General features: G+C 47.8%; 1 protein-coding gene across 5 annotated transcripts in view; it reads right to left on the bottom strand.

Annotated features, from left to right (window-relative positions):
* TENM4 (teneurin transmembrane protein 4) overlaps positions 1-17,778 on the bottom strand; it is a 632,564-nt gene that overhangs the window by 357,148 nt on the left and 257,638 nt on the right. For all 5 annotated transcript variants that reach the window (XM_088668429.1, XM_088668426.1, XM_088668427.1 and 2 more), the window contains one exon: positions 2,883-3,171. In XM_088668429.1, coding sequence (XP_088524555.1) covers positions 2,883-3,105 — 223 coding nt within the window. In that variant the 5' untranslated portion in view covers positions 3,106-3,171. The remainder of the gene's footprint in view (positions 1-2,882; positions 3,172-17,778) is intronic.

Raw genomic sequence — 17,778 nt, 5'->3', positions numbered from 1 at the left:
GGCAGGGGACTACGCACAGGGCGGGCACCGCTTTGCCACACTCCTGGCACTGTTTGCCCTGCGCTCCTGGCTGCGTACCGTAAGGTTGTGAATATAAGGCACGCTTTAATTTTTCACGGTCGGAATTTGGGGAAAAAGTGAGGCTTATATTCAAGCCAATACGGTAGTTAATTTTGATACAGGACTTTGTAATCTCCTTTTCTTTCTTTCCTTCCTTTTTTCATCCTTTCCCCCCTGTTTTCCTTTTTCAGGTTAGCGTGATTTCTTTGTATCTTTTGTAGAAAACCTTCAGTTAAAGTTGATTATTAGAAAAAGAGAAATGCCTTTTCTCTATTCATTTTCTATGCTCCCAGTGGCAGAGGAACCCTCTCTGGCATCCGGGACAGGACGCCGAGAGACGGGGCGAACTGCCCAGTGATGCATGCGCAGCAGCCCGTACGGTTGCCGTGCGAGAGGCAGCCTTTACAGACGACCGTAGAGACGGCATGTGAGAGTGGCAGCCCGTATGGGCTGCTGCGCATGCGTCACCAGGCCGCTCTACAGCTGGGGGGAAGCAGGGGCCATATTGTCACCCCCCCCAGAGTGGCACATGGGACAGACCGCCCTCTCCGCCCCCCCTACTTTGTACGCTCCTGTATGTGCCATTGATAAACTACCCCACAGGTAGAGGTGAAGTTGCAGAGAGCACCAGGCCCAAAGGATGTGCTAATAATTGCACGGGGGGGGGGGGTTGTAGAGGAGAGGCTGGTGCAACTCTCCCCGTAATCACACACAAAAAAACCCCGGCCATTATTTGAAACAAACAGCCTAGCATGAGAACAGGAGCTGAGGGTGAACTCCACACCTTTTTTAATTACCTAAAACAGATTAAGCTTCCTGACAGCGCTGACAGGCTTGGGGATAGCCGCTCTGCCAATTCTGCAGAGCTGGTCGAGAGAACAAGGAGTGAGCCTGTGATAAATTAATCCGGATAACACCGCTGGGCCTCCTTGCAAGAGAAACAGCCTTCCCATCCCACCACCTTGCACAGCTGCAAGAGGATGGAGAAGGGCTAATGAAACAGAGAAAGCTGCACCGCCCTTGAAGTTTACCTGTGGGATCAACTCAGCAAGGTTTCCCCCTCTTATAATTTGCAGCTAACTTGGTGTCAGGACTCCGGGCTCCAGGCCTCTGCTGGTTGGTGTTCACTGAATTGATTTCTTCTCCAGATATGGGATGCTTATAAGTGGCAATTCTTGCTCCTGTTTCCCTTTTTAGTCAGTGTTCTTTCACATCCCTAACCTCCTCAGTCAAATAACTCCTTCTTCCCTCAGCCTCATATTCATAGAAACGGTAGAGTTGGAAGGGACCATAAAGGGTCATTTTGCCTAACCCCAGAAGTGCAGGAATCACAGCCCAGTGTCATTGCTTTTAAATGTTTCTAGATGTTCTAAATTGATGCTTTTGAATTATGGTGCTGAAGGAGACTCTTGAGAGTCCCATGGACTGCAAGAAGATCAAACCTATCAATTCTGAAGGAAATCAGCCCTGAGTGCTCACTGGAAGGACAGATCCTGAAGCTGAGGCTCCAATACTTTGGCCACCTCATGAGAAGAGAAGAATCCTTGGAAAAGACCCTGATGTTGGGAAAGATTGAGGGCACAAGGAGAAGGGGACAACAGAGGACGAGATGGTTGGACAGTGTTCTCGAAGCTACCGACATGAGTTTGACCAAACTGCGGGAGGCAGTGCAAGACAGGAGTGCCTGGCGTGCTCTGGTCCATGGGGTCACGAAGAGTCAGACACGACTAAACAACAAGATGTTCTAAATCAGTGGTCCTCAATGAGTTAACTTCTGTGAACCCCCTGTTTCCCCCCCCAAAGCGGACCCCTGACTTTTGAAAAAGTTGATATCACTCTGGTGGTTTTTGTTATGTGAGTGGTGCCCCCATAAAGGTAAAAGGTAAAAGACCCCTGGACGGTTAAGTCCAATCATAGGCAACTATGGGGTTGCGGCGCTCATCTCGCTTTCAGGCCAAGGGAGCTGGTGTTTGTCCACAGACAGTTTTCTGGGTCATGTGGCCACCAGGACTAAACCACTTCTGGCTTAACGGGACACTGTGATGGAAACCAAAGCACATGAAAATGCTGTTTACCTTCTCGCAGCAGCAGTACCTATTTATCTACTGGTGTGCTTTCGAACTGCTAGGTCGGTAGAAGCTGGGACAGAGCAATGGGAGCTCACCCCGCCGTGGGGATTCGAATTGCCAACCATCCGATCAGCAAACCCAAGAGGCTCAGTGGTTTAGACCACGGTGCCACCCACGCCCCTGCCACCATACCCGCTGACATGTCCCAGTGCCGTGTGTGTGACCTGCCGTGAGGTCATGGTGACTATAAAGTGAGATTTTGGGGCACTGTGATCTCACACGAGAGTTAGCCCCCCCCCCAAAAAAATGGAAGGTCTCAATTTGGGACAGTGCCACAAGCCCCTAGGTGGGTCATGCAGACCCCCTTGGGGTCCGCGGACCACCAATTGGAAACCACTATTCCAAATGTTTTTTGATGGTGTTTTGAGGTTATAAATATGCTTTTTTTCATTTTATGTTGAATTTTTGGTTTTCACATTTTGGTATTTTACCACCCTGGGCTCCTTTGGGTGGAAGGGCAGTCTAGGAATGTTAAGGAATAGATCAGGCATCCCCAAACTGCGGCCCTCCAGATGTTTTGGCCTACAACTCCCATGATCCCTAGCTAACAGGACAAGTGGTCAGGGATGATGGGAATTGTAGTCCAAAACATCTGGAGGGCCGAAGTTTGGGGATGCCTGGAATAGATAGAAAAACTTTGAGCGCTCTCCCCTCCCGCCCAATTTGAAGGAGGCCAGGGTTCAATAACCGTACCTGTTCGGCAGTACTCGTCCACTTCCTGGTGCACCATTTCTTTCACCCGGTTGCCGTATGTCAGCCTGGAGTCCTGATCATAAGCCTTCAGAGTCTCGCTGGAGCTGTACGACTTCTGAGGTATCTTGCTGTCCTCGCTCTCTGCGGACGAGCTGGTGTAGCGGCGCTCTGCATCGCGGCGCCTGGTCAGAGAACGATACGGCTTCCTTTCCTTCACATCCATGGCCCTCTCGTCTCTGTCTTCAACATCAAAGAAACGGCGTCCGTGAGGCAATCAGATCGGAATGTTCTGGAAGGGAAAACCAACCATCTTTTACAGTGTGTTCTGTATAAGGACACGGCAACTGGTCCATTTTTTAAAAATCGTATATGCTCCCGATAAACAAGTGTGCTCCTATCTGCTACCTTGTTATTTTGGAATTAATATTTCAAACCATTTTTTTTTGGCAGGGCATGCCACTAGACCTCATGAAAGCGGCATTTGGCTTGTTCATTTTCAAGTTTACGATCAAAGCACCTGACTTTCGAGCACAGGAGCGAATTCCCCCTCCAATGGCTGGTTCCACAAGGCCCGCTCTATAGGGAGAATTTGCCCATGGCAAGAAAACCCATGTGCCATGCCAGCATCTACAAAGCCGATCTTTGCAATTGCCATTAGTGACTGTGTAATAAGTGAAGCAGCAACAAAGGAAAGCATAAAATCCTACCAGGAAATGGAGAGCATTCCTACCAAATGAGTTATATGAAAAAAATTCCCTCATAAAAAAAACGTGTTGGAAAACCTAAAGTTTCTGATTTGGAACACGTCGCTTCACGGATTATATAGAATCCAATAATCTGTTGCCTCGCCATCCTCTCATTGGGTTCCAAAGCGGCATTCCACATAAACATCAGGAAAAGACATTAACAGATCCACATATAATCGATTCTACCAGAGCTCTGATTTGGCTCCGAGAAGAACATAATTTTTTTCGTCAATGGGTGTTTTAATCTCCATATGTCCAAATCTGAGACTAGACATTGCAGGCATTAAAAAATACCTGTGTCTAGTAGTTGGTCCCCACAATCGCCCCCTCCCAGATGTCTAGGGGAGCTCATAGAATCATAGAATCATAGAGTTGGAAGAGAGCACAAGGGTCATCCAGTCCAACCCCCTGCCAAGCAGGAAACACCATCAAAGCATTCTTTAAGCCTCTGCTTAAAGACCTCCAAAGAAGGAGACTCCACCACACTCCTTGGTAGCAAATTCCACTGCCGAACAGCTCTTACTGTCAGGAAGTTCTTCCTAGTGTGTGACATGATGTCATCAGCCCTACAAGAAGTCAGGTGGCAACCTTTACACCTGATTTGGTCACATCTAGATTGGTTTGCTTCCAGTGGCGGCTGGTGCATATTAGCTCTGGCAGGGGAAGGCAGGGAGCAGAAGTATTGGGATGCCGTTGCCCCAGGAGCATAGGGCGCAAACCTGGGGCCTCCACAGAGATCCTCATTGTGCCAGCCCTGCCTGGCTCCAGCAGTGAGGGTTTGGGATCATGGAGGATGCCCTCTGTAACGGATTAGCCCCAGGATGGAAGATTTATCACACCATGGATTAGAAAGAGTTAATCCGCCTCCAGCTTAACTGACAGCACATCTTTAGGAGGCGGGACGGTGCCCAGTTTAAAAAGGAGGGAGTAACCGTTTTGGCAGTTGGAAGAGGAAGAGTGTGGTGACGAAGAGGGAAGTAGAAGGTTGTGGGGCCAGGATAGTGGTGGTTTAGGTTAGGCTTAGGATAACTTGAAGTTAAAGTCTGACAGAGTTAATGTATAACTGTAACTAAGCTTGTAAACCATGCATCGTTAAGAAAAGAAAAACCTATGTTCTGAAGTAAATAAAATTCATCTTCTTTTTGGTGCCAAAGGGTATCGTCTTGGTTATTCCAGCAGCATATTAAAACTCACAGAGGTGGAGACTCAGAAAAGGGCAAAACTTACCTAAGGAAAAGGGAAATAGTTTGTGTCCTAGAGTCGCACAGGAAGGGCAGTATGGTGAAAACCTAGAGTGCCACAAGTTTGCCAGGGTGATATGGCAGACTGATACAGTGGGGATCTGAGTTGAGGGAGTCCCTGTTCTGTAGGCAAGAGGTTGTTCATTCAAATAGCCCTGGAGTGTTTGTGAGATCAGGCCACGAAAGCTGGAATTAGACTCTCTTTACTGAGAAGCCCAGAATTGAGGGGTTTATTTTAAGGCGTAAGGAATTGAGTGGGGATTGCTTTACCCCTGTACCCTTTTGTCTCATAATCTATTGGCAACGTCGGTGAGGGGGTTCGTCGCACCCTCCATATCCCATCCCTGCACAGCATCGGTGGCGAGAACTAGGTAAACATGCTCGGTGCTCGCCCCAGGTGCTGGCAAACGGCACGACGCCCCTGGCAGGGAGTTTGACAGTAGTTGGCACCAGAAACAACGGTCGGCAGAGTCATCTGATTCTAGTTTTGTCCCCATCCTCTTCCTCCCTGCCGAGTTCTACAAGGGCAACTCTGAGGCACGGGAGGGGTGTTCTGCCACATGCAGTTTTGCCACATGCCTCGGTTGGTTGTCAGGAATTTGGCAGGCAGGTGGGAGATGAAGGTTGGGGGGGGGTGCAGTGCCCCCCCTTGCCCTAACATAGCAGCCTCCAGTGTCTAGTTTCATGCTGGTGACATGGGGCTCCCTGTGCAAAGTGTTCAGAAATGCCAGCATATGTTTTCTGCAAACAGGGACAAAAGTCAGGTTCTACACTTACGATTCGAGAAGTGTAGCTAGAATTCTGATGGGAACTTCTTTTCAGACCACATCACACCTATTTAATAATAGTAGTAGTAATAATAATAATTGTCACAGAGGATGCGTTGCGACTACTCTAGAGTAACGACTCTCCAGACCTTTGCCTTTTCATGCTTTTATTGAGTGCAGGCTATTTACAGTGCTAGAGCTATACAGGATACATCCTCTTAGTCTGACCCAGAACCCTGGAATGGTGCTTCCTGCGTTTTCTTCCAACATAAGAGTCTGGGCACCCCAAATCTCCTCCCGCGTTTCCTCCTGTGTAATTCCGGAACCGGAGGGAAAAAGGGTCTTCTTTCCGTGTTTTCCTTCCCCCCCTCTTCTGCCCCTCTCTCTTCCTGTCCCACGTGCAGCAGGGGCTCTCCTATGCTGCCAGAGCCCCGTCCCCTTCTTCCTCCTTCCTCACTGGACTCTTCCCCCTCCCCGCTGATGCTACTGCTGGTGGAAGAGCTGCTCCTCAAGATGGGTGGGGGCTCTCTGTACTCTTTTCCCCTCACAATAATAATAATAACAATAACAACAACAACAACAACAACAACAACAACAACAACAATAATAAATTTATACCCCACCCATCTGGCTGGGTTTTCCCGCCATTCTGGGTGGCTCCCAACAGAATATTAAAAACATGTTAAAACTTCCCTAAACAGGGCTGCTTTCAGATGTCTTCTGAAAGTCAGATAGTTGTTTATTTCCTTGAGATCTGATAGGAGGGCATTCCACAGGGCGGGTGCCACCACTGAGAAGGCCCTCTCCCTGGTTCCTTGCAACCTCACTTCTCACAGGGAGAGAACTGCCAGAAGGCCCTCGGAGTTGGATCTCAGTGTCTGGGCAGAACGATGGGGGTGGAGACGCTCCTTCAGGTATACTGAGTATTTAGCATATTCCGCTTCCAGTTTGTTTGTGTGCCCAGTTCTTACATCGAAAGCCCTAAACCTGCGGCCCCCTAGATGTTGTTGGGGCTCCCAAACAGCATGGCCAATGTTCAAGGATGGTGGGAGCTGTAGTCCAGCAACATCTGGGGGGCCACAGGCTCCTCATCTCTGGCCTAAACAGCTGGGAACCTGGCTATGTAACAAAGTCACCCACATGTTGAATTTGTTCAATGAGACTCTTCTCTGTGTCCCACCACCCTCCAAAGTACACCGGATGGGTGCTTGTGAGAGGGTCCAGTTTGGCCAATGGCACCTTCTTATGTTCTGATGCAAAAGGGGTGGAGGGGACAAGCTGGACATTGGGATGTCACGAGCCAGCACGCTGAGAAGACACTTTCGTCAGCAGCTGAATAGGCAATATCCCCAGTAAGCTGGGCACTCTTCACATAAACCCTAGGAATGCACAGTTGGCTTAGCAGATTTATTATAACACTGAGCCCCCTGTGAGCAAAATAGCTGTGCATATATCCCTGGACAGGACTTTGGAAAATTGCAACATTTTTAAACACAGAAGGACCGAGTTAATGCTGTAGGAATGCATCATAAATACATGCACGGCATTGGGGAAGGGCTTTAGCCGTTGCAATGTAAGCAGTCAGAGAACTTAGATCCCTGCTTGCTTTTTAAGGATTTCAGTTGGCGGCAGTGGGGAAGACCTTATTCAAGAGTTTCGAGAGCTGCAGGCAGTCGGGGTGGACAATAGGGAGCCAGTCTCAGTAGAAAGCAGTTTTGTATGCAAGAAGAGGACGTAAGAATAGCCTGCAGGATCAAGGCAATGGCCCATCTAGTCCAGCGTCCTGTTCTCTGCTCAATCCACCAGAGCCTGTCTTCACATGGATGTGAAGGATGTGACATAAGCACATGCTGGTACTTTGTGAACTCAACATTGGCTGAGTTAAACTACCAGAACAGAGAGCATAGGGGACAATAGAAGCTGGGAACTCTTTCTGTGACCCATAGAGGGTTGGTTGTTGATGCACAACCTCTGTGCATGGCCTTTCTCGGGCCAAAGACTGGGAAAAGAACCAGATAGATCCAGGGAAGCCAAATCATTGGTGCCCGTGGGTAGGTCTCTATTACCGCCTTTGACAGAATGCTCTCTACTAAAGATGTGAAGTTCCTAAGCATGTTATTTGCAGTCCTGGATTACACAAAAGAGCTCAAATGCTCAGAGACTAAGGCTATGCCTTAGGCTACTTCTAGACAAATTGGCTATTTACTGACGATCTAATCCTGGACTGCAAATACCAATTTCCTTGATAACGTGTTGTTGTTTTTAAGCAAATCTTTCTTTCAACACCCTGTATAGAACAATGCATGAAAAAGAACCCCACATAAGAAAATCTCTGATCTCTCAGCAAAGAAAGAGACAAATGCTGATGTTTTTTTTTAATAAAAAAAACACTCAGCAGGGCTAAACTTCAAAGTTTATTACCATGCAAGTTATACATATGAAGAGATGCATGGGCCACAGATTGATTTTCGATTTTCTATGGGCCTTATTTTTAGACCTTCTCCTGGAGAGGGATAATCAGAGTACACAGTAAGACAAGAGCAATTGATTAATGAGCATAGCCCCTGCTGTGTCCAAAGCTTAACTTTCAATTATGCTGCCGGCGGCCACACTTTTGCCTTACATACATTGGGGAAAAAATATACAGAGAAAAACAGGGTGAATTAGAGAGCCTAAGAATTTTCCTTTCTGCCTTGCACCTGGCATATGCAGCCCTGTTTCTGTTCCACTGCAATTCTGAGAAAACCAATGTTACTCGCTTTTGCTGCCCCCGGTGGTGAAATGTTGTAACACATGTAATTTATTGAATTAATTATGTGCATTGCAGGGACCCAGGTGGCGCTGTGGTTAAACCACTGAGCCTAGGGCTTGCTGATCAGAAGGTCAGCGGTTCGAATCCCTGTGACGGGGTGAGCTCCCGTTGCTTGGTCCCAGCTCCTGCCAACCTAGCAGTTCGAAAGCACGTAAAAATGCAAGTAGATAAATAGGAACCACTACAGCGGGAAGGTAGATGGCGTTTCCATGTGCTGCTCTGGTTTGCCAGAAGCGGCTTTGTCATGCTGGCCACATGACCTGGAAGCTATACGCCGGCTCCCTCGGCCAATAATGCGAGATGAGCACGCAACCCCAGAGTCGGTCACGACTGGACCTAATGGTCAGGGGTCCCTTTACCTTTACCTTATGTGCATTGCAATGCCGATATGTTATCCCACCCCATTCATTTCAATGCAAACATCAAGCAAATGAAGGGGAAGCATAACAAATTACATTATCGCTTGTGGGCTGAAAGCAGCAACCTTGTTTGAAATTGTTTTTTAATATTGTTCTAAATGCAGTAACCTGCCCTGGGACCTTAGGGTGAAGGGCAGGTAATAAACAAACATGCATTTATGTCCTACGTTCGGGGAACATTGAAGAACAGCTGACAGAACGGGATGATGGATGGATGGTCCTGTTTGAATCCAGTATCAAAGTGATGATTCTTCAACATCAACTTCGTTGGACTGGTCATGTTGTGCGGATGCCTGATTATCATTTTCCAAAGCAACTAATCTGTTCTGAACTTAAAAATGGAAAGCGTAATGCTGGTGGTCAACAGAAGAGGTTCAAAGACTCTCTCAAGGCAAATCTAAAAAAATGTAGTATAAACACTGACAACAGGGAAGTCCTGGCCTGCGAGCACTCCAACTGGAGAACACTCTTTACCAGAGGTGTCATGGGCTTTGGAGACACTCAAACTCAGGACAAAAGGGAGAGGTGTGCTAAGAGAGGAAGGCGCACTTGGCAAACCCTCACCGTGATCAACTCCTGCCTGGAAACCAATGTCCCCACTGTGGAAGGACGTGTGCATGGGCGTACCCAGGGAGGGGAAGGGGGGCAGCTGCCCCCCGGAAGCAAAAAAATAATAATTACCTGCACTTTCCCCAAAAAACTGAAGGGGAAAAGTCACTGCGGGTTATGGAAATCAGACTGTTTCCACTCCCTCTGCGGCTGCAGCCAGCGACAAGAACGTGGGGGGGGGGAAGAAGCAGCCTGAGCTGGGGGGGGGATGGGAGCTCCATCCTTCCTTTCCCCCCTCTTTCTTTCTTCCTTTTTTCTCCCTCCCTCCCTCCCTCCTCTCTCTCTCACCCCTTCCTTCCTTCCTTCCTTCCTTCCTTCCTTCCTTCCTTCCTTCCTTCCTTCCTTCCTTCCTTCCTTCTCTTCCCTCTCTCCCTCCTTCCTTCCCTCTCTCTTCCCCTCTCTTGCCCCCCCCCCCCCCGTTTTGATCCTGGGTACGCCCCTGGACGTGTGGATCCAGAACTGGCCTCAACAGTCACTTATGAACTCACTGTTAAAACCGTGTTCATGGAATACAATCTTACTAGGCTATGGGAGATCACCAAAGAAGAAGATAAATCCAAATGCACTGTTAAGGCATCAGGGACATGCTGCAGAATACACTCATGATAAAACAGCAGCTTGAAGATGTCCATAGTCTAGCAAAACATCTGGAGGGCTTCGTTTTGGCTACCTCTGAGCTAAAAAGCTTCGTCCTCCTTCTTTTAAACAGTGCTGAGGCAGCTACTAAAACAATCCAGGCCTGCTTTTTAAGTTCAGCTCATGGTCTCGCATTCCCTCCTCGGTTTCCTGCCAGAGCTAGAAAGAAGTCATTGAAGGGAGACCTCTTTTTAAATCGTGAAAGGTTATAGCTCAAGCTTTGGCATATGAAAGATACACACACACCCCTGCTTACCCACCTCTATTGCCAGCTTCCGGATAAAGATAAGTTATATCCCGGCCGACTCTATCTCGACACCAAATGCGCCTTGTGAACATCTCTTGACTTTCCGGAAAGATGGAAGGCAGTGGAATTAAGGGAACAAGGTGGTGTGGATTTGAAGTATCAAGTTTGTAAAAGCACGACTCTGCCTCAGGGGCGGGCAAAGGGGTTTTTAGTGCTTAGCAGGCGAAGCTACAGAAGGAGGCTGCCTCTTTTTCCTTACCTTGAATGATTGTGATTTTTTCGAACAATACATTTCACCAGGAATGTCCCACAGAGCTGCAAAGTCTTGCCTTAGGGCAGGTTACCTCACTTCCTAATCCCTAAGCAACACCTGCTGCTCGTTTCTACTCATTTACAGTTGTTGTTGCTGTGTGTGTGTTTGTTAAAAAAGCTTCAGGATTGGTTTGAAAAGTCCAGGACAGGCTTTGTGTCAGAGGTTGAAGACGCCAGAGGTTGATGGTGTCAGCTGGTGGTTTTGTTCTCCACTTTAAGGCTCTCCTGCAACCTGTTGTGCCTATATCTGAAATCTAAATCTGAATCTGGGGCTCCTTAACACATTACAGCCCCTTCATGGATCAATGCCTTGTAGCCTTTGACTGTGTCGACCACAGCAAACTATGGCAAGTTCTTAAAGAAATGGGAGTGCCTGATCACCTCATCTGTCTCCTGAGAAATCTCTATGTGGGACAAGAAGCTACAGTTAGAAGTGGATATGGAACAACTGATTGGTTCAAAATTGGGAAAGGAGTATGACAAGGTTGTATATTGTCTCCCTGCTTATTTAACTTATATGCAGAATTCATATAAGCCGGAATTAAGATTGCCGGAAGAAATATCAACAACCTCAGATATGCAGATGACACAACCTTGGTGGCAGAAACCGAGGAGGAATTAAAGAACCTTTTAATGAGGGTGAAAGAGGAGAGCGCAAAATATGGTCTGAAGCTCAACATCAAAAAAACCAATATCATGGCCACTGGTCCCATCACCTCCTGGCAAATAGAAGAGGAAGAAATGGAGGCAGTGAGAGATTTTACTTTCTTGGGCTCCTTGATCACTGCAGATGGTGACAGCAGTCACGAAATTAAAAGACGCCTGCTTCTTGGGAGAAAAGCAATGACAAACCTAGACAGCATCTTAAAAAGCAGAGACATCACCTTGCCTACAAAGGTCCGTATAGTTAAAGCTATGGTTTTCCCAGTAGTGATGTAGAGCTGGACCATAAAGAAGGCTGATCGCCGAAGAATTGATGCTTTTGAATTATGGTGCTGGAGAAGACTCTTGAGAGTCCCATGGACTGCAAGAAGATCAAACCTATCCATTCTGAAGGAAATCAGCCCTGAGTGCTCACTGGAAGGACAGATAGTGAAGCTGAGGCTCCAATACTTTGGCCACCTCATGAGAAGAGAAGACTCTCTGGAAAAGACCCTGATGTTGGGAAAGATTGAGGGCACTAGGAGAAGGGGACGACAGAGGACAAGATGGTTGGACAGTGTTCTCGAAGCTACGAACATGAGTTTGACCAAACTGCGGGAGGAAGTGCAAGACAGGAGTGCCTGGCGTGCTATGGTCCATGGGGTCACGAAGAGTCAGACACGACTAAACGACTAAACAACAACAAAAACACTTTACAGATACAGTCATACATTGGGGTGTGTCCGCTGTGGGTTGCGTTCCTTTAGGATATGAACGTGGTGGACTCGGAAGTGTTTACTTCCGGGGTTCCGCTGCGCTCGCATGCGAAACGTTCTGCGCGCTTCGTGCATGCGCAGAAGCACTCTATCGCGCTTTCATGCATGCGCTCTATCACCACTCGGCTTGCGGACTTTTCGGGGTGCAAACGGCACCCCGGAATGGATAGTGTCCACAACCTGAGGTACCACTGTAGTGGATTTCTTTCTGTCCCTTTTGGTGTACACAAACAAATGTATAAAGGGATGAGGAATAGGATCCAGCTGGTGGGCAAGACCCTTATCTCCCCTCCTATCTGTGGGCTGAATTTGAAAGCTGGGCAGGGCTGTCCACCTGTCAATCACTGTATATCACAATGAAATTGGGTGGTGTGGCACCCTGAAGCCCCAACAACCAGCTGGCTGGTAGGACTTCAAGGCACAGCACTGGGCTTTTTTTTTTTTTGCTAACGTTTTGCAAGGTGCTTTGAAGTGCTGATGGATCAGCTGATTGCTGGGACTTCAAAGCACCTACTTGCAAGCCTGCGCTTTGAATCCTGGCCATCAGTTGGTCCTTGGAACTTTGAAGTGATGTGCAAGGCTCTTTGGATGGGACTTGCAAGAGGCCTATGTTGTCCTTTGAAGCCTTAACAATTAGCTGATCACCAGCACTTCAGAAGGCTGGTGCTTGTGGTTTTTTAATGCTGATGATCAGCTGATCGTCAGTTCCTACGCAAGATGTGCCCCGCTTCTGATGCCCAACCAAACAGTTGAATTATTGGACTTCAGAAGCATTGCATGGGGCCTTGCAGTGTATTTCGGTTACCTAATGCTCGAAAGTCTCTCAGACACAGCACAGGGTATTCCAGTCCTATCATGGGGTCAATGCCAACTGGGCATCCCCAAGTGGTGGCACTGTCAACAAGGACCACCTCATAGCTGCCAAGTATCTCGCTGAAAAATGCGGGATCAGCAGTGGTGCGGCACCGGAAGTCACTTCTACGCATGTTCAGACATGCGTAGAAGTGACTTCTGGTGCCGCGCTTCCCATGTCTGGGCACCGGAAATCGGGCGGCACCAGGATCCAAAATGGAGCCTCCCTGGCAGGTAGGAAATCCGGGGGATTTAGGAGATTTTTTCCCAATCCGGGCTGCCAGTGGGAAACAGTTTAAAATACGGGGGTTTCCCGCGAAAAATGGGAGACTTGGCAGCTATGCCTCACCTGCTGATTGTGGGGCCCAAGATGGTTGAAATTGGGTTGATATTTGTGGTAAAGGGGCTTTTACAGAAGAGAATATTCAAAAATTGTAGCCTCCTGACAGATCGGCATAGCCAATTCCTCTACCTTATTCAATTAAATTGTAGACCAGGCCTAAGCCATTTGCACATTTTTTAAGTGTGTAAGATAGATACTTGATTGTCATTGTACATAGTACAACGAAATTGAATGCCATCCCATAAATAAGCAAAAACTCAATTACAGCCACACACACACACATACATACATACACACCCATCACAACTCCCCGGGATCATATTATTTAGTTACAGTGTTTAAGATGGTTATAGCTCTTGGATAGAAACTGTTTTTGAATCTATTCGTTCTTGATTTAATTGTTCTGTATCTCTTGCCCGTAGCCAACTTTACAAAAGTTCCCCTTGCCTGGTCACCTGTAGATTACTTTTTCCCTTGCTGCAGGTGTGTTCAGACATTTGCATCACCCCCATCATATGGTACAATGAAATGCAACATCTGTCTAGATATACAGTGTAGATGAAGAAACACAAGGTGTATAGAGTGAGTCCGGGGCAAGGAAATGTTGCGGATTGCACCTCTAAGCACTGCTTTTGGGCTATTACACAAAGCCCTAGAAATCAGCCAAACATGAGCATTATTGAACAGTATTTAAGAAAGAAATCATTCTTAAAAGGCTTGCAAGCTGTCTACCCTGGTTTTTGCAGAAGAGAAAATTAGAATCTCATGGCATTGTCAAATCAAAACATCTCACAGCTCCCCTCTGGGGATTGCTTCCTTCCTTCCTCCCTCCTTTCCTTTCCTACGCTCCTTCCTTCCTTCCTTTTTACAATCATGTTAACATTTTTTAAAGCATCTCTTGATCTCTTACATGTCTGCAGAGAGCTGCAATGTCATTACAAACTGGCACAGATCTCCCTCCCTCCTACTCCCCCCCCTCAAAAAAACCAAATTTGTGTCTTTAAGGGCTCACGAAACCCCTTTTGCTTTGTGATGGTGGGCGGAAAGTGAAGGAAGAAAACTTAGGCAATAGCTCAGTGGCAGAACATCTACTTTGCATGCTAAAGTTCCCGGGTTTAACCCTCTTTTAAGTGGTCAAATAAGCCTAAGTTGATCCATGTCGTATGTTGTGGGTTACATCCAAATAATCAGCCGACAATCTGGGTCTGGGTTGTTGTTGACACCTGTCTGTCTCGAGACAACGGAGTGTGCCCCCCGGGGTGAAGTCAAACCGCTGCATTAGCAGCACTGAAGTGACTTCCCTGGGGCGCATGACTGGGCAGCGTGTATGGAGGTCTTGGGCTGCCCAGATGACAAGACCCCTCTCTCAGCCTCGCTGATGTGGTCCAAAGGAAAGCAGAGCAAAACGGTTGGCACCAGCTTGGCTGCAGGAGTTGCCCGAAGGAGGCGTACAAGGTGAAATCCAACCATCTAAGGGACTCCACTCCAGATCTATGTAGATCTATGTAGATCTGAGACCCCCGGGTATAGGGCAGTATATAAATTCAATAAATAATAATAGAGCCCTTTCTTCTCCCAAAGATATCCCGCAAGGCAGTGGAGGTTTAGGACCAGAGTTTTCCTTTTCCTAGACTGGCTACCTTCCCAGGTGGGTGATCTGCATATGCCCACCACTTCCCTCCACCGCACATACAGAGACCACCTTCTTGAACATTGGATCCCCTATTGGTCTTGCCCGCTCAACCCACCGGAGCCTGTCTAATTACATTACGCAGAGTTGGCCAAAGAGTTGGCCAGCTATCCATTAATGCTGCGCACAGTGGCTACTTGGGAAGCTCTGGCCTGTAGGCCCCCCTGCCCTACACCTCACATCATATATGGCACCAGGTGTGGGGCAGATAAAGACCTGGCACAGAGGAAAGGGGTCTGCAGGCTGCACAGCTCCTTGCAAAGCAATCCACAAGGCTGGGCAATCAGCTTGTGGAGGGCTTTTTAATGGGCTCTGCAACACCTGTCCGTCTGCTGGTTGTCGGGTCTTAAGTGACCCCTTGCAAAGTACCCCACAATGTCCTTTGCAAGCGACGCATTTGATTTCAAACTGGGTGGGCAGAAATGGTCACGTGACATCATGATGCAGTCAGGTGACTGATATGTGGGCAACCCCACCCACCTATTAAACTTGGCCCACGGGGGTGTGTGAGTGACAAGCGTCCAGCCTGCCACTCAGATCCAGTTCCCCACACCTGCAATAGCCCATTCCATTGGATCATGCTGATGCTCCTATCTCCCTAGTACGGTAAAGCACGAGAGAGAGAGAGAGAGAGAGAGAGAGAGAGAGAGAGAGAGAGAGAGAGAGAGAGAGAGAGAGAGAGGTTGCCACTCAATAGAGGACAGGACTTCTGTGCCTTTGATTGCCTTGCTCTCTTTTGAGTCTGGGAACCTTAAAGAGAAACCAGCAGACCCTTTGCTTGGAAATTAAACAAAGGGTCTGCTGGTTTCTCTTTAAGGTTCCCAGACTCAAAAGAGAGCAGGGCAATCAAAGGCACAGAAGTCCTGTCCTCTATTGAGTCTGGCAACCTTATCCTCCACTAAAAAGCGGTGGTAAATATGTGGAGAAAATTCTGTTTGGCCTTCTGCCCTGGGAGGGCAGCTGGACAAGGCTCTGACATTTCCAATTGTAGTCACTGTCACACAGGGGTGCCTGGGGCGGTGCATCCAGGGGGGGAGTGAGCCACCCATAGGGGTTCGGGCAGGGTGGGACGAGCCGCCCATAAGGGCGGGGAACACCGCAGGGCCTCCAGAGTCTACCTGCCTCTTCCCACTCAGCCACCCTACAACTGGGGGGGGGGAAGGCAGCAAGCGGACCATTTGGGCAGAGTGGAGCCTGCGCATGCCCAAGCCACTGCGTCTCTCTCAGGAGCGACGTGTGACTCAGGCGCGCTGCAGGCCCTGCAGTGAGTGCCGCCAGGCATTTTGTCACACACCCCCCTCAGTGGTGACACCCGGGGCGGACCACACCCACAGCACCCCTCTTCCTCCACCCCTGCAGTCACATCTCCAAGGCCACTGTCCTCCTGGAGGTGATTGGCTCAAGTGACTGGCTCTCAGTGAAACTTTCTCTGCACTGATGTTCTCAGAACTGTGCCTTAAATGTCTGTGTGCACTTTAGCGTGTGTCCGATCACTTCTGCTCGGGGGGGGGGGGAGGGGAGAGAATGTTAAGTCAATCAATCTCTACATCATTTCTAGAAAGCACATAACCGGTAGGGCCTCCCATCTGTTTAGGGCCCAAGAGCCATTCCCAAGCCAATCCCAAGCGTTCTCTCCAGTTGCAGACACCGTTCGAGCAGCCGATATTTTAATAGAAGCTCACCATTCTGTCGCCGCGTTCCTCCCCGCCCTCTCCATCCCATCCTGCCTTTATAAATACTGAAAAGATGAAATCAACTTAAGTGTGGAGATGCATCTCTCCTGTGGCATTTGCAATTATCGTCTTCCTCTAAGCTATATAAATCGCACACATTTAATATATTGTTATCTCCAGTCTGTTTACACTAATTTTCATTTATACAATACATCTAGTATAACAGAGGCAGAGCCAATTTCTCTCTCTCTCTCTCTCTCTCTCTCTCTCTCTCTCTCTCTCTCTCTCTCTCTCTGGCTTTCTTTTCTTTTCTCTTTTTTGGGGGTTTTGTATGAAAGCCTTCAGGGAAGCTTGTAGCTTTTGATCGTTCTCTACTTTGATGTAAGCAAATGTTTTAAGTTCTGCTCCAGCGGAATGTTTCCAGCGCATATTCATTAATGATGCAACTTCTCTTCCCTTTTGCTGGCTAGACTATTTATACTTCATTCTCTGTGTGTTTTATCTTCCTTGTAGTCATGAAGGGGGGGGGGGGAACCAAGCAAGGAAAGACAAACCACCACAGCTCTTCCTTTGTCCGATCTTATCCAATCAAGTGGTGATTTTTGGGGGGGGGGCTTGCATTTACTAGCTGCTACAGATGTGTGAAACTATCAATTTCTGTTTCATTCCTACAATCTCAAATTTGGTTCTCCACATTTCTCATGTCAGTCAGTGATTTATTTCCTCCAAAAAATCCCCCATGAAAATTAATCAGCAATTTGGTGTGAATTTCTAAAATAGACGTATCTTAATGCATTTTTACCTAATTTTTGCAAGGAAACTCCCTAACCATAATGTTATTTTCACCAATATATGCAGTTCATGCACATGACACTCTTGTAGACACACTTTCCCACACATTATGTGGCTAGACAACTGAAACGCAAAATTCAGAGCAGCGCAGATTTCGAAGGGGAAGCCATGTTTCAGTTCACATGCTGTTTTGGAAAGTTCCAAACAGATATGATTCGTCTTTAAATGTGGACTGAACTGAATCCTGCCCCACTCATCCCTTCTAGCCTAAATCAACCAGGAATAACAGACAGAAACATTGTGTACTCTATCAGTGCCAAAAAGGACTTCAGACCAACA

This window comes from Zootoca vivipara, chromosome 4, assembly GCF_965207765.1.
Source record: "Zootoca vivipara chromosome 4, rZooViv2.hap1.1, whole genome shotgun sequence".
NCBI lineage: Eukaryota > Metazoa > Chordata > Lepidosauria > Squamata > Lacertidae > Zootoca > Zootoca vivipara.
This window is presented reverse-complemented; position numbering and strand designations above follow the sequence as displayed.